Raw genomic sequence first — 18,021 nt, forward strand, 5'->3', positions numbered from 1 at the left:
ATTTAATTTTATGCTTATCATGCTGTATTTTCTCTTTCTAAAAATGACTATATAATACAAAGTTATCGTTCCTTCTCTCCCATTTCTGTCGATACTAATATAGTATCTTCTTTGGCTCATGTTGAAAGTTGCAGGTAGAATCCCTAACAAGATTTAAAACAGGACTCTAAACAAAGATATTTTGTGTCTGTTCTTTGACCCAGTAAAAGATACCCAAAAGGAAATTGATAATTACAGCCGTGAACATTAAATAACTTACCGCAATCTTTTCCCACAATCCTCCACAGTTATTAATACATTATCGTTTCTGAATAAGCAAGACATTTCATCATATTTGTCTATTTTTCAGAAATTGTACAAAACACCTGAATCTCCTTAAAATAATTTGACACAAGCTAATTACATGGAGATGGTCGTTTTTCCTATCTTCCTTGTACTGGGTATCTTGCAAATATAATGTCAATAGCTCTGATAAACATTGAAGGCAGAACCATATGGAACATTGGACACAATGATTACATTTCAAATGCTGGCAGATCAAGCTCAAGATTCCGCTTACAAAAAAAAATAAATAAATAAATTCTGTTTGACTTCATCTATTCAGACTTTAGTTGCTTAAAGTATCAGTTCAAAGCAATCCTTCTAAAATATGAGTACTGTGCTTCTCATTAGAAATGCAATTTACACAACGGTCACCTGTAGGCAATTCCAGTCTATGACTCTATCAGAGCTATTTTCCTAAATTTCATTTCAGCTCTCTTGTTCATAGTCATTATCAGAAATGATATTTTTGAACATGCATATTCAAGTATTAGTAATTTATGGAGGGTTGGAGAGATAACCAGTTAAGAGCATTGATGTCGCTTTTGCAACACCTGAGATTGTTTCCCAGTACCATCATGAGGACTGACGACCTATTGAAATTCTAGTCCCATGCTATCTGACATCCTGCTTTTGCCTTCATATGCACTAAACATATGGGGTATACATACATGTATATGCAAAATGCCCCTCTGTGTAAAATTTAAAAAAGTAAACTGAAAAAATAATTCATAAACAGCCTAAATACCTATATGGTAAGTATTAATGTTCTTTTGAAGACTTCACATATGCTGAGAAGTGATGAAAATATATCCTTCAAGAGGTTTAAATGCATGTTGTGACTTGTTCAATGTACTTGAACTTCTATTGGGAATATTAACCTTAATATATCTAAAACAAAAGTTTATCCTCCAAGCCTACTTCTCAACAAAAAGATTTCTCAACCTCTGCAAATACACTTCTTGTTTGCCCAATGGTTTAAACCAATGACCTGAAATCAATAGTTTTTTTTTCCACTGCTAAATGCGAAAACAAAAGTTTTTGGCTCTTTGATAAATGTGTGTAAGATTAACCACTGATTAATTCAAATACTACCACATTAAATCAATTCATTGGCTCTCTGACAGTCCTTTCAACATAGCAACAATGATGGTGGTATTAAAAATAAAATGAAGATCTGGCATTTATAAATCTCAAAAACAACTTCCCTCAGGCTAAGACTCATCAGTTTATAGAAGGTCTACCTGATTGATCTAAATTACTTGTTTGCATGATTTTATGACACAATTTCTTGGTGTCTGGCCTTTTCTCTGTTGGTGAAACGTGGCTGGTGACTAGTCACTCAGCTCTACTGTGCCAGCTGATATTTCTTTCTAAAGTATTACTGCCTGTGAAAGTGCATTTCAACCCCTTCTCATGTTTACAAGTTCTCTGTGTTTGTTCTTATTTATATTTGAGATTGTAACTGTATTTAAAAAAAAAAAACAGGATTCAGGATAGATGAATACTACTTGACATGACTCACATTGACTTCAAAATTGTTCCTTCCCTTCAGAATGTTTACAAATAAATAATTGTGGCCTTTCTCCCTTTTACGTATCCTGTGCCTAATTATTTCTAATGCTAAGCATTAAGCAGTTTTTGTTAAACAAAAGGAGAAGGGAGGATTCATCTGGAAGCATAAATTGTGACTTATTTCACATAAGTAGAAGCCCCTGGAAAGTTGATTGATGATGTTTCCTAGTTTTAGTACTATAACACAAAAATTTTAATTACCTGTTTTAATGGAGTAAATGCTGCCTGCCCTCAAAACTCAAAAAAAAAAAATACTCAAAAAGGATAAGAACTGAGTAATAAGCGTAGCAAGTGAGATCCCTCTGTTCTGTAGCACAGAGTAAAACACTAAAACGCCTGCTATGCATGGCCATCACTCTTAGAGTGGCCAAAATAACTGGAGTATTCTGTAGTGTCATATATCCAAGGTTGTATAGGTCGAAATTTTGTTCTTAAAATACTTGATACTACTGACAAAATGCCTTGCCAGTTTAGCCAGTCACCTATCAAATTACATTATAAGTCCAACAAAAATGCTGTTTGGTAAGGAAGAAGCTTATCATCCATTCTTCCAGAAAAGTAATGTATCTGTTAACCTTGTCTGTCATCTGCTAAGCTAGGTCTTTAAAGCAATAATGTATCTAAAGTTTGATCGTCTATCAAATGTGCAAATTTTAAATGTCAAATGATTCATAAATAAATGGCACATATGTTGCTGAATTTAAAATTTATGTGTAAATTTCCCCATGATAAGTGATGTGAAAACCGTGGGTTTGTTCACAAGAAGACGGTTATTACCTCTTTCCATATGCAGCCTCGCTGTTCGCAAACTTCCTGTGTTGGTGTGCCTGCATCTGGATAACAACCGAATCTCTCATTCTCTGAGAAATCATCATTCCAGCTTACTACAAAGCTTGTTCCAAGATTAAAGGTGAGATCTGTGATTGAGAGAACCTGTGGGGAAAAAAAAACATTAATGATTAATTCTTGACCTTGATGATGTGTAAACTTAAAAGGATGCCAAAGTACAGGAAACCCACTAAATTTTAAAAATTTTTTACAACTCTGATAAATTTTTGGAAGAACATAAAAGTAAAGAGGGGGAGAATGGCATGTGACTTGAGTAGCCAGAGCTTCAAGATGAGTATTAGAGAAGATAGAAAGCATAGCAAACATTTTAAATTGACCACTTTACCTTATTGGAAGCATCAAACGTGAAGGCTTCATGAACGTTCATTTGCTGCTCTGTTTCTCCTACTCTAACTTCGGTTACAGTGTTGGTCAGCCCAAGGACTTTGATTGTTTTAAATGCGAGGGCATTGCTATCTTGATATGAATGTGTGCAAGTGGCAACCAGCTTATTCTGAGGAAAAATAGTACACAGTGTTAGCTGTTAATCCCTTTGATACTGACCAGTTTGATGGACAGAATATGGCTGAGTCGTCTGCCATTGCATCCCACCAGTTACCACTGTGCATGTAACTCATTTTTCGCGCATGCCACAAAACTTTACTTTTAGAGTTAATAATGAAATAGAATTTGAGGTCACTGATATATAATGTCTCATAATCTAGCCCTTATATTGATAAGAGATAATTCAAATTCTTTGGAAGAGTAAAGAAATTTAACCTTTGTGTAAAAACTCCTCAGTAATTATTTTAGAAATTTAAATGTGCAAATAGTTTTCATTCTTATTGCCAAGTCCACATGAATTATCACTTTGATTGATATTTTAAGACATATGATATAGAAATTATTTTCCAACTTGTGCACATATTTTATTTTTATTGCCAAATGAACATTAATTATCACTGATTGACATATTAAGTATTAAGACATATTGGATACATAGAAACTATTTTCAAAGTGATGTTAAAATAGGATTTAAGAAGTACAAATGATACAACACACAGTTTCATTATAAATTTAATCTAATACAGTGAATAAAAAGGTTTTCTTTGTTATTAATAATGTAATAAAAGTATTAGAAAAATAGGTTTTCTTTGTTAATAATGTAATAATTTAAATTTGACAATTCATTCAACTATTCATTTTATCTGAATTTTATTGAAAACTGGAGAGAAACTTAAGCACTTCCCAGAAGTACTCTTTAATAAATTATAAACTAGACATTAAAAATACATACATTAAAAAAAAAACTTACGCCGGAAACTGCAAAGTTGTAATACATATAGTTTCCATTTTCTATGGTATCTGAAATTGAAAAATAAGTAGTTATCAGATCAAAATGAATTAAATTTTGTTTTCTTATTTTACATTTATATAGTACTTAGTTATTTTATAATTATAATAATGAAGCACTGTTAAGAATTTTTACGTTTACATTTCTAGTTAATGTAAATTTCTGTAATAAGAAGAGTAAACAGAAGTAAGGTTAGAAGGAAATTACTTGGAGAGCTCCAAGAGGAATCGAAGTGAAATAATGCATAGTGAATATAATGAAAGTATATCATGTATGTGGAAGAAAGCTTCGGAGGGCTCAACCGTACCAAAGGAGTACAGTCAACTAAAGTTGCTAAGAGTGCAAGGAAGGTTTCCCCCATAGAAAGGATACTAATTGATTATCTTGTATACAATGGTCAGCCCTGAAAAACATATATGCAATGTAAAAATACACACAATGAGCAGAAGATATGGACACACACACATACATAAGCATTTATGTACGAAGGTATGTATGAGTGCACAAAAATTAGTGAAAAAAGAAGCCATGATTTTGAAGGGGAGCCAGAAGTGTTATATGGGAGGGATTTGAGGTAGAAAAAAAGAAAAATTTTGAAATTATGATGTAGTTATATCATAATATAAAATTAAAATAATTAAAATATAATATACAGGTTATATTTTTAAATAAAAAGCAATATATTAATTTTTTTGTTATTTCGTCTTCTTGTCAATAAAATTGCTAAATATACTATATAATTTAGTTTTGCCTTGAGTAGTAAAATACTAGAAATTTAGAAGAAAACAGAACTTATCCTAGTCAGATGTATTACCCAAAGCCTGTAATCCCAGTTCTTAAGAGGCAGAGGTAGAAATAGGAGACTGAGAATATCAGCCAGCCTCGGGTATATGAGACTTTGTCTCCACTAATAAAGCAATAGCAAAGATTATAGAGAGTGATATGTTGTTATAAATTACTATTTCAAGTGATATTTATACCTTATAACCAAGTATAAGATTATTTTTGCTTATGAAGACCTGATATAGCAAATTCTGTTTCACATAATTTTATTTGTTATTTTTCATTATTTTGGAATATGGAAGGAATGTAGAGAGATACTGAAACCCAGTTTTAACCTGTAAATGAGCTAACATTTAATGAGGAAAATGTAATAAAGCAATGATACTTGTATCATACATGTGCTAAAAGAATCCTAAGGCATTGTTAGAAGGGAACTGAAGACTAGGACTAGCCAAATTTGATGGAAATTGTTGGTAATAAAATTTAATGATATTTGAAAAGTAGTAAGTTCAAAAGGAATCTATGTGATTATATTCATAGAAAAAATAAACCTACTAGAATAAATAAATCATAGTAATATGAACAAGATTTTAAAGGTTTAAGTAAATCTTAAAGCATAAAGTTAACAGCCATGATTTACTTAGCATAAAAACAGGTTCATGTTTTTTATTCATTATTTAATTTCTGTTTGTACTAAATTCTCAAACTGTAAACTAAAGGATTCTGAATAATGGAAAAGAATGCTTTTTTACCTTAAATTATATGACACTGACATTAATTAACAACATCTGAAATGATTGGTTTTATTGTCATTTTCATTAATAAAATTTTATCTTTAAAGATTACATTGAGTTATCCAAAATATTCGAAAACATGATGCAATTTCTACACTGAAAATTTGGCAAACTGCATCAAATTAAAAGTATTAATATACCATAGAAATCACATTCATTTATCAAAGATGTTCTACATTGCCCCAATTCAGAACGTTGATAGGTTAACCACTTATACAAGTCAAATGGTGATGTCAAATATCATAAAGAAACATAAAAGCATCATTAGGAATGCACTCGTTATGAATTAAGGTGAATCACCAAGTCATCAGAATAGATGACAATGAGACTTACTCTTAGTTTCACCGTCATCCCAGAAGAAATCACCTACTGCTCCTCCGTTATCATCTAAGGCAACAATAAGACCTAGAGGATTCTTACGGCTGCAGGTAAAATGAGGCTTGTCAGAATTAAAAATAACTTTGTAATCAAATTATAACATAAGAAATACATTTCAACTGAAGAATTTTTGGTTGTGGATTAATGTAAGAGCACTGACTTCTCTCTATATATTTTGCATTTATAATTTTGATGTAAATGTACTATGAGTAAAAACATACTTCATACACATGCAAACAAACAAAAGCGTAATATGTAATTATGATGATATATAATCACCAAGGGATATAACAACTGCCAAATCTAAACAATGTAGCATTCCAACTGAAACTACAAAAATTAAATGTGTTTGATATTCAGTTTAGGGTTCTGGAAGGATTGCTCAGTTTCAAAAACACTGTTGCTATTCACAGGGACCCCTGTTTGGTCACCAGTACCCCTATCTAGGGGAGCCACAAGAACTGTGACTTTGTCATCAGAAAACCACACCCTCTTCAGGTCTCTGTGTGCTCTATTCTGCACACATATGTTGTATATACTTACAAGCAAGCATGTATGCACTCAAATAAAATTTAAAGGTAAACAATAAAGTTCACTTCAACCAAAGCAACCTTAAAACACATTGATTATCTCACAGATATGAAAATATAGCTATGCTGGTTAAGTTTACGTCCACTTAACACTGGCTAGAGTCATCTGATAGGAGGGAACTCAATTGAGAAAATGTCCCAAATGATTCTGCCATAGGCTAGCTCGAAAACATTTTCTTATTATTTATATGGGAAGGCCCAGTCTATTGTGCATAGTGCCATCCCTGAGCTGGTGATTCTGAGTTCTATAAGCAACTTAAGAAGCCATGGAGAGCAGGCCTGTAAGCAACTCCTGTTTATGGCTTATGCATTAGTTTCTCTCTCCAGCTTTCAACCCTGTTGACCTGTGCTGATTTACCCCAGTAGTGGACTGCAGTGTGGAAATGTAAGTCAAATACACCCTTCCCTCCCCAACTTGCTTTTGGTCATGGTGTTTCATCACAGCAATAGTAACCCTAACTAAAATAGTGGTAGTTTTAAATGTTAAAAGAAGTGTGTAATAATTTCAAATGTGACCTTGGTTAGAATGGAAATGAATCATGAGGTCAATTACATGGTGTATCACCATAAGATGCTGCTTCTGAGGCGATAGGGTCCTGGCAACTGTTCTAAACAGAATATGTTACAAACATTCCATAAGGTTTGAGTTTCTTGTTGAGGAAGTTCTGGATGATGACTGATTTTTGAGAACACTGTCCTGAAACAGTTGCAAAAATAATCAATTTCAGGAAACCAAACTCTGAAACTGCTAACATAAGTGATGTGCTCACTTGTATTTTCTCAATAAATAGTTGGAGAAAATAGAAGCCAGACACTTGAGCTATAAATTTATAAAAATGTGAGTCGGTGCATACATAAAGCTTGTAGTCTAGGATACCAGACATACAAACAAAGCATTAGGAGTCTAAGGTTATGCAATGGTCCTTCACTTTACCTTGCCGTTGTTGTTACATCGGGATCCTGGGTTGGGATGACATAACCTCCTCTAAGATGCAATCCTATCTTATCTGCTGGAAGGTACATTTCAACTCTTTCTTTTCGCCATGGCTTTTTTTCACCCTATAGTTAAAGAATAAACAGTATTTTTTATTGCTAATGTATGTTTTAAATCCTGCTTTATAACAATTGTAATTTATACATTTTATGTACTTATCATGCATTCATTTATTATTATGGGAAGAAAATAATTTTCATTCAGTTTTCAGTGCATATAAAAATAAGTTCATTTTCTTCTGAAATATAAAATGGGATATAGAGAAATTTTTCCTGCCTACAATAATTAACCATTATACCTTTATTTTCTACTCTTTCTTAAAGTTATCACGCTTCTAGTAATCATGCTTCATCATTCAGACTGGCATTTGTATTTTAGAGAGAATGTGTGGCATTTGTCTTCAGTGTGGCTCTTTCATTCAGCAGATCACCCTCTAGTCCCACCCATTAATCTGAAGAAGACAGGATTCACTCTTTTAATGTGTGAACAATGATATGTTGTAGATATACCACATTTTCTTCATGGATTCTTCCACGAGTGAGCATACATTATGAAACGTCCCTACCACTGCCATGTATACCTCCCAAAGTAACATAATTTGCTAATAAGACAAGCCTATCAGCAGGTTTTGGAGAAGGAAAAGTAAAAGGAGATTTTGGAAAAGATAACAAAACACAATTTGTAAGTAATAAATATTTGGGTACTATTTTTCTATTCCAGAGTAATATAAGTATCATCCAAAAGAAGGATCAGAATTACAAATTTACCATTTCCCAGCAATAACAATTATTAACAGGGGAGTTCAAAGGCAGTACACAAGTAACAGATGGTAAGGGAGTGGAAATGGTAATGGCATTGGGCTGACCAGTATCGAATAGACAAAATCAACAAAATATTACACGTAACTAATACATGCATACATTTTTTTGATATTTCAAGTAAAATTTCATGTAAAGTACTTGAGATGCAAGTATCAACTTATTTGCTCATCGCACATTGCATATTCGCATTAAGTTATTATGTTACACCATAAATATATGTAATTAAAATAATAAACACATAAATAACAGGAAAGTGATACACACAATATAGTGCTTTTTTGCCTTTAGAAAGTTTCTTCAGATGTTGCTTAAACAAAAGTCCTCATCAGTCAAACAAATATGGGAAATATAGCCACTTTAAAAGTAAATATTTCTAAAGCTGAAGATGTCTTAGGGACATCCACTTCCGAAAAATAAATAAAAGAACTGTATAGATGAATTTATGGATGCTATTATTTTGACCTTTCTAGTTGACCATAAAAAAACATTTACAATGATTTGATTTTTTTTCTTTTATTTCAAAACATGTAATCCTGTCTCAATTCTTCTGGCAAGAAGGCAAATGTAAATTAGGCGAGCAGGATTAAATAAGTTTCTATAATACTCCTTTAGATCCATTTAAACAAAAATGTATTTGTTTAATAAAATATAGCTTCATATAAAAAACCTGACTCTTGTATAATGGAGAGTAACAGTACACCAATTTTTACACAGCTCTAGAATTCAGAAACATTTTTATAATTCTTGTAACATTTTTATAATTTTATATTCCCAAAATAGATGCAGATACACTGTGTGTGTGGAAATGTGCAGGATTTATACATATACACTTAGGATACTCACTGTTTCAAAATCATACCAGGTAGCATCAGGAATGTATGCACTCACAGATTCTGCTCCCTAATTTAAAGAAAATCAATGTAAATATACAATATATAGTACTATATACAAGATATATGCACATTATTGAAATTCAAATTTTTAAGAATCTTGTCAAGTATTGTTTTAGATTTTCTATTTCTAGAGAAAAAAATACTTCCCTGTCCTTATACTCCTGAACTATTCTGAATAGTTCTGAACTATTAGCATGACATCATAATGTAACATATGGATTCTAGTGGCAAAGGGGATACTATTTACGTGACAATTATAATTCATGTATGCACTTGTGCTATAAACCACTTGATTGCTGTGATATAAAATGTTCATTTCTAAATAGATACATGGACTCCAGATCTTAGAAATGGGAGACACATAAATCTTGCTCCACTTTTTTGTTTTACATATTCTTAAGGTCAGTTACTTTACATGGCTATTTTACTTAGATCTTAGCAAAGCTGCAATGTTTATGTCTCCCAAAATATAAGCTAATTAACATTAAGATAAGCTTTGAGGTAATGCAATAAATATCAATTTTTCAATATAAAGCTGATTACACACTCACCTTTGCTACATTATTTATTACATATTTTATAAGGTATCAAATAACTTTGTAAGTGTCAAAATCTTTTGACGTTTTAAATTTCAGTGAGAGATTGTGAGCTTGAAATAGTTCAATGAGTAATAAGTGTTATTCAGATTTATCGTAACATTGGAAAGATTTTGCTATGCAAAATTGTTTTTAAGTGATAAATATAATACATCTGTGAGGCCTACCTGTCTCAAAACAGGAGTGATAAGTAGTGCATGGCCCCATAGAAATTCGAGGTCCTCAATCCAGCTGTTTGGGTCGTCATAAAATCTAAGGACAATGATAACATTCAAGATATACTATTATGAAGCAAAAAGCTAAATTAATTATTTTCTTTATGTTTTCATTTCTCCCCTGGGAATCATGATTTTATATTTGTTAAATGTGTCATTCTTAAGCAATAATTCTAGTGTAGTTCATACAACATACAATAAGGAAGACAGGCAAGGAGGAAGGGAGCGGGAGGAAAGGGAGAAAGGACTGGTAGGCATGTGTCAGCTCTACACTCAAAAAGCCCAAGAAGTCTACCACAGATATATGGCAACTTTTAATATTTAATAAGTATTTGCTTTTTATTTTTTTATAAGTAAAGTTCATAAAATTCTAGAATGATTTAATAATCTTTCAATATTTTTTATGAAACAATCTAATATGGATTTATAAGAAACATTAGGTCATTCCCTAAGAAACATTATATTTGCTCATAACATACAAACATGTAGACAATGTACATTTTTATAATTATACCACATTGTTGCTTTGCATTTAGGTGATTTTTACAATGCATGATTGTTACATTTTCAGTAATTTTTTAAGTTAAATATTTCTGGTATTCCTAATTCATTTTTATGTAGTTGCCTTTATAAGTTCTGCTAAATTATGTCATTTGTAGCTCATTCTTGTCCACCCAGAATATTAATTATATTTATCACAATCATGGTATATATCTAAAAAGTTTCTATACATTTAGAAAAATAATCATAGATACACATTGCATCTTGATTTGTTTCTGTTAGTGTATTATTGTGTGTTCAAATGTACTTTTTTTTACTATGACTTATGTGTGTGAATGTGCCTGTGTTTGTACCAAATGTGTGTAATGTATTTGTGTATTATGATGCATGTGTGGTAGCATGCATAAATGTACATGTATGTGTTACATGTATGCATGTGTTGTGTTTATGACATGGGTAAGTCATGTGTCTGTATGATGCGTGTATTTTTGGTGGATGTGTGTAGATATGCTATGATGTGTGTATGTGCTCTATGGGTGTATTCACGTATGTGCAATGTATGTGTATGTGGTGCATTCATGTGAGTTTGAAAGTGTACACGTTCCTTCTCACATGGAGAGATGAGAGAAATTTGTCTTCCTATTTGCCTTGATCAAGGTACCCCCTGAACCGAGCTCACCCTCTAGAATAAGCTAGAGGCAGACCAGCTAGTTCTTGGAGAATCACCTCTTTCTGTGGCCCCTGATAACGTGGTTCCTTTCAAAAGCAGTCATCTCTAGTTTTTTTGCATAGGTGCTGGGGATTAGAACTTTATTCTCCGTTTGCTGAGTGAGGTCTCTAACCCTCTGAGATCGCTTTCCAACCCCTTAAATCACAATTGTCACTTATAATTCCTGCTACTCACTCAAAAAGGAATGGCCTGGCAACTGTCTCTCCGAACACGTGGGCTCTATAGAACAGAGTGTAGAGGTAAGGAAGTAAGGTGTAGCGGATGGTCAGGTAGTGCCTTGCTGATTTTACCAAAAGAGAGTCTTGTCCAAAAACTGCAGGATCCTGCTCCTGTACGATATACCAAAAAAAAAAAAAAACATTAAAATGAGAAATGAAAATGAAAACAAACATTTCAAATTGAACCATTTGGATTATTGTTTAAAGCAAATTGTTTATATGTGGGCTCCTCTATGAAAAGTTAAACGCATCCCTATTATATTATAACCTCTTTATGACTGGATGTTTCAGGGTTTGTATCCTCATTTATACTTTAATTAAACTCTATTTCAAAGTATACATTTCTCACTTAAAAATATTTTTTAAAAAGGTGAAAAATGATCAAATAGAAACTTTCAAACTCTTCATTCTTTTATAATATTTTCCACTTTTCTTGTTCTCTAAACCTTAGTCAAATAATCTGTGGTTTGTTCCAATTATAACGGCATGCCTAAAATTGAATTTGTACTCAGCTACATGGCATACTTTTACAAATGGGATGTCCGTAACCCATTCAAGCACACGCGTGAAATTTACTAAAGAATTCTGTCCTTTCTATAGCTACTGATTTCAGACGGAACAGAAAACACCTTCAGGTACAGAACGACATGGAACAAAGTTTCTGGGACACTTAGCAATCTTCAGCTTTACTCTCCTGAGACCAAATGATCGTCTACCTAGAAAATACCTGCCTCTCTGTGCCAAGGAGGACCACAATAATAAATCCTGCTTACATTTTGCTGCATGGTTACAGAATTTACTGAGGTTTCCCCATAAATTTACAGTGACATCACCCTTACTGTTACTAATCCCAGCCACATAATACACAGTGGGGCTGGGGTGACTGACCGTTTGGGAAGATTCAAGGCTCTTCCAGGGGTCTGGTTCACCTTAATATCTTTCCCAATGACCTAGCAGAGCCTGTTAGAACCCAGCTGCTCTATGGTTTTCCCTCTAAGATTGCCACTCTACTGTCAGCTTCATAAGGACCAGACTTAAAACAGTAGATCTGTTAGGAATCTCCTTTGTACCATTTTGCCTTTGTTCCCATAAGTCTCCTTATAGCATGAGCTGTACAGTTGATGCTTCACAGACGGGTGGAACTAAGATTTTGTATGATAACAACATGTGAACGCTGATACTGTATTATTTTTTAATTGCATGTTCTTAGCTGGCTTGAAGATTCAAATTATAAGTGTCTTGAATTTTCTGCCTTCCATATATATATATATATATATATATATATATCACACTTAGGACTCTTACTTAGAATGTTATATTTTCTTATGAAATAAACTGAAACATCCACTATTAAAATGTAAGACAAAAATATGGCATCACTACATTTTGTGATTGCTCTCATTTGTTGACTTTTACACATAAAATATATTGATGTTGAGAAATGGATTTCAAATATTTATTATAAAACATTACATACTTTTTTCTTACCACATTATACTGATGAAAGGACATTGTTTAAAAGTACAGCTGTGGCCAATGATGATTGGTAGAAGGTCTGATTGCACTAAATGTCACAGTTAGATTGGTTTGTTTGAGAACATGACGAACGAGTGTCACTTACCCTGTAGCCATCAGCATTGTGGTTTCTAGAAAATGGATAAAAGGCTCCAAGTTGCATCCATCTTCTGCAGAGTTCTTCTGTAGTATCAGCCACAAACCCACAGATGTCTGCTCCAACCTAAAGAAGTGCGTCTCTTATTCAGTATTGACATTCAGCTTTGCCTGCTGCATCCCAGGGTGTGCACCAACTGATTGGTTTTGCTTGTCTGCTCATTATACTGTTTTCAAACACATCCTCTGAACTGACTTTCCATGTTTGATCCTCCTTTCTATCTATCCACATTATTTTTATTCTCTGCTTCCCACCACCTCCCTCTGTCCTTACCTCTCCACTCTAAATCCTATGCTAATTTTCAGAGCTCTTCTTCTTGGCCAGGCTTATTTTTTTATTGCTGATTTACATAAAATGTGTCTCACTAATGTTTAATTTTAATTTATTTGTTTTCTGTTTAGGTTAAGATCTTTTGAAGTGTTCATGTATGTGGAGGTTTTCTTTTAGTATTGCTTGCCAAACACACTTTCCAATGTTCTCTATTCTTGTTTTCTATAGATTTACCCTGGGCATTGTAAATTCAGTATTAATCATTTATGATTAAATAAAGTGAAACTATAATTTCCTAGTATGTTGGTTGCTTTCTACTCTTAATCATTAAGATATTATTTGATTAGCAAAATGTAAATCCAATTTATATACATTTATCTGTCAATTGCATATACTATGTTCTGTCTGACGTATTATTCTTCTAACATGTTATAAACTAAACTCTTACAATTTCTTTCAAAATGATTAAAGTTTACCTTAATCACATTTTTATTTACTTTATATTGATTTTTTACAGAATATGTAAGAGATAGCATGGTGTTATTTTTTTAATGTATAATTAATCATCTGGAGGAATATTTGATACTTTCCTAATATAGCTACAGTTTGTGGGTCTTTTAGAATATATATATGTATATATATATATATATATATGAATCTGTGCCAATTTTTAAAAAGAGTAAGCCTGATTGAAAACCCACAAACCATCTTCAATGTGTTCATGATGCTTTCTTCATCTGACAGAGCAAAATCATGTATAGTGAGTTTGGATTTCAATTTGGGAAAAGTTTGTGTGTCTAGTATAGCACATATTTGCAAATGTGCTCTCACTTTTCAATTTATTTAGTATTTTTTTTTTACAATTTCTGACTTTTATAGATTTTAACAGGGAGGAGAGAGAAGGCAGAAAGAAATGGTAGAAATGGGAATACATGTGCAATACATTCTTCAGAAGAGGAAGGAGGCCCACAAGATAGACTGAGCTTGAAAACCCAGGACAGAGGGAATTGCCCATGCAGTCCCACTTCTGCCTCAGGGGTGATTAGTAGATAATTATTGAGGGAGAGTCAGTTTTCTTCAGGGATGTTACCGGTGAGAGGTTCTCTGTGCTTCTGTAGATTGCCCTATACCAACATAGACGTTGGCTGCACTAAATAGACTTGATATGTTTTAAAAATACAAAAAAAAGTTGGAGGTGATAGAGGAGGAAGTGGAGGGAAAGGAATAGAAAGTGGATTTGACCAAAAGACATTATAGGCAGATATGAAATTTTCAAATGATAAAAAAAGATGGGGGTCAGGAAAGAATAGGTGGAACAATGGGAAAGAATGAATAAGAGCAAACTAGAGTGACATATATAAGAATTTAATAAAAATAACTCAAAATTAATGCCTTCTATTGTTAATGTCAGTGTTTTTAATTTAAGAAGTATTTTTTTCTGTTGAAATTTTATTTTAATAGCACATGCTTTAAATTAATAATTGTTCAAATTTTTAACAATCTCTTTTGTATATTTTATTATATTTCACTTTGCTTCATTGAAATAACCTCTTTCATTACTACACATTTTAAGTTAATTGCTTTTCTTTTCCTATATTTAAATTCATGCACTAATTAGAATTTGAACTATTTGTATCTTTGATTTTTTTTATTTGCCTACATCTTTTTGCTTAATTTTATTTACTTTTACTTTTCAAGACAAACATCTTACTGTGTAGTCCAGTTTTTCAAGGTACTTGATATTCAAAAGTATAATCTGATTTTATCTACAGCTTCCCTAAAGTTGAGATTGCAGGCATGCCCACTATGCTCACCTATTTTGGTTTTGATTTAGTATTTAAGACTATAAGATTTCCTTATAGCTGAAAACAAACAAGAATTTATTTAGAAATACCAAATTACTAACATTTAGAAGTTAGTTGACTTTTCTTCCTTTTCTTAAATTCACGTTGGTTTTGGCTGAATTTATATATATGATTATGTATTTCTTACCTTATAAATTCAATATTGTGTGTGGAAAATATTTTGTTTTATTGGGTTTGGGGTGTTCATTTTATTCATGTATATGAAAGCAAACTAAAAAAATCATTAGGCATACACATTATATATTTTTGATGTCTTTATATAATCTTGACTTTCTGAATTTTATGCTAATTTTGTAGATTTAGTTTCAGACTTTTCATAGTTCATATTTAGAATTTACTGTATTTTCTCTATGTTAAAACTTTTGAAAATTGTTTTGTCCTTATCTTTTGACTAGTATTAAACCATCTTACCAAAGGCATGCCGAATATACCGAACTCCAGCATTCCAGTGATGGACCATTCCATCTGCTCCCACGAGGCGGTGTTGTCTCCTAGCCAGTGAGCAGCATGCCTTCCAGAGCCGGCAAATGTTGACCGGGTGAGGATGAAACTTCTCTTACCAGGAAAAACTTTTTCCACAGCCCTAAAGATATAACCCAGTTAAAACGTGTTATTCCAAAAACATATTTGAGTTCATTAACTTAAAAAACATGTCTTTCAAACATATATATATGATTATTTTACACAAGACATAATATTTAGAAAATTTTATGAAATTTTTAGCCTCAGTTTTGCATTTAGGTACCACCATGCAGCTCAATTAAATAAATTCTGATCAAACACATAAGAAGGACATCTTTGAAAAAGACAATTTTCTCTCAAAGGAAAATTATCAGAAACAAACAAAAAAACTAAAAGTACTTCAAAGTATGATGTCAATCAGACTCACTTTATAAAAATATGGTATCTTTATATGCCTTTTGTACATTATAAGCTCTATTATATTGAACCATAAGATATGGCTGTTTTATTCCTCCAATAATTTACTTTCACAATGCATTTAGGTTTTATTAATTTATTTTTGAATATTATTAATTAAAATAAAATTATGATGTTCCCCTCCTATCGTTTCTCCTTTAATCCAGTACCATTCTTTGTCCTCCACTTTCAAGTTAATAAAACATTTTTTTCTTTTATTATTATTCTTACATGTGGGTGTGCACAAAGAGGAGCATGAACATTATAATGAAAATATAAAAAAGTTTTGGTACATTGTATGAGTTGCCACCAGCAAAGCATTAACACTTGAGCACTTACTTACACTTGCAAATATACTGATACTGTGGTGTGAGTGTTATTAGTTACTGGTCTGTTGAACCTCAAACAGAACTAGCTAAGGAACAGGAATTCAATGAGCGCCGGTTGCCTGATTCTGTTCAGTACCATGTTTCTTATTCTATTATGCTCTACTGCTTAGAAACTAAGTGAATTGAAACACTTAATTTTGGCAACTGAAGAGCAGTTATTGCATCACCCTTTTCTTAAGCCACTTGAGAATGTCACGATTACTAAAAATCCAAAACTTTATTACTGTTTTCCATAAAAAGTAAACAGAGCAAAATTTTAAAGGAAACTTCTATGAATTAATCCAATCTTCTCTCTATAAATGTATTATGTGAATCTTGATACCTTACAAATATTGATAACATCTATCTTAGTAAAAGAGAAGGATATTTTAATACAATGGAATTTTACCATGATTTTTTTTTAATTTCTTACTCTTGAAACTTTCTATCTAAATTGCTGGACTTCCAGAAACACACAAATAAACAAAACATAATTGCATTTTTTTTTCAGAAAATTTTACTTACTTCTCTGTGGCTATAGCCATGCTGTACCCATACAGGCTGTGGACATCGTACTGTTTCCCCCAGTTCTGCACAGCATCCATGCAGAGGGTTTTGGAATACAAAAGTTTGTCAAGAATATCTTTGAGAAAATAACATAAAAAATTCTTGTGAGTTATTTTAGAATGACATTTGTATTTTCTAATGTGTTCTCCCATACATAATCAGAAATAGCAGAAAACTACATTTAGTTAAACAATATCCAATTTTGTTCATGCGTTTTATTCCTGTAGAGACTGGGAGATGATTTAATGCAATTTAATTTAACTAAATAATCTTCTATGGTTTTAATAATAAATCAATCCATGAGAAAGAGTCATTGATGAGTGAATTGCAATGTACACACATATAGAATTTCCACAAATATGAATTTTTGTCCTTTATACTACACAAGTTGACTTAAATGTGAGTTTGGTTAGGAACTGGAGAGATGAGTCAGGAAACAAAATGCTCAGCACACAAGCATGAGTACCTAAGTTCAAATCTCCAGCACCCACATGCAAGGTACACATGAGGATGAGCTGTCCACCTAGCACTGAGGGGTAGAAACAGTTGGCTCTGCAGAACTCTCTCTCTCTCCCTCTCTCTCTCTCTCTCTCTCTCTCTCTCTCTCTCTCTCTCTCTCTCTCCTAGCCAACCAATGATGTCTAGCTTTAATGAAGAAATTCTGTCTCAAAAATGTGTTTTGAAAAAGTTTGGCTCAATAAATAAAAAAGCTTTCTCTGAAAATTTGGGTACTGGGATTTAAAGCTCCGCACCCACATTGTGTATATATA

At 32.4% G+C, this 18,021-nt stretch overlaps 1 protein-coding gene across 1 annotated transcript in view; it reads right to left on the reverse strand.

The window, feature by feature from the left end:
• The window catches only part of Si (sucrase-isomaltase), a 60,818-nt gene that overhangs the window by 24,897 nt on the left and 17,900 nt on the right, over positions 1 to 18,021 (reverse strand). Inside the window, exons 14-24 of the mRNA XM_050147514.1 lie at positions 17,210 to 17,327; positions 15,810 to 15,981; positions 13,213 to 13,329; positions 11,548 to 11,702; positions 10,095 to 10,179; positions 9,282 to 9,338; positions 7,558 to 7,682; positions 5,989 to 6,077; positions 4,040 to 4,089; positions 3,071 to 3,238; positions 2,674 to 2,829 (exon numbers count right to left, since the gene is read on the reverse strand). Coding sequence (XP_050003471.1) covers positions 2,674 to 2,829; positions 3,071 to 3,238; positions 4,040 to 4,089; positions 5,989 to 6,077; positions 7,558 to 7,682; positions 9,282 to 9,338; positions 10,095 to 10,179; positions 11,548 to 11,702; positions 13,213 to 13,329; positions 15,810 to 15,981; positions 17,210 to 17,327 — 1,292 coding nt within the window. The remainder of the gene's footprint in view (positions 1 to 2,673; positions 2,830 to 3,070; positions 3,239 to 4,039; positions 4,090 to 5,988; positions 6,078 to 7,557; positions 7,683 to 9,281; positions 9,339 to 10,094; positions 10,180 to 11,547; positions 11,703 to 13,212; positions 13,330 to 15,809; positions 15,982 to 17,209; positions 17,328 to 18,021) is intronic.

This window comes from Alexandromys fortis, unplaced genomic scaffold (assembly GCF_014885135.2).
Source record: "Alexandromys fortis isolate MF-2015 unplaced genomic scaffold, M_Fortis_MF-2015_v1.1 scaffold_53, whole genome shotgun sequence".
Lineage (NCBI taxonomy): Eukaryota > Metazoa > Chordata > Mammalia > Rodentia > Cricetidae > Alexandromys > Alexandromys fortis.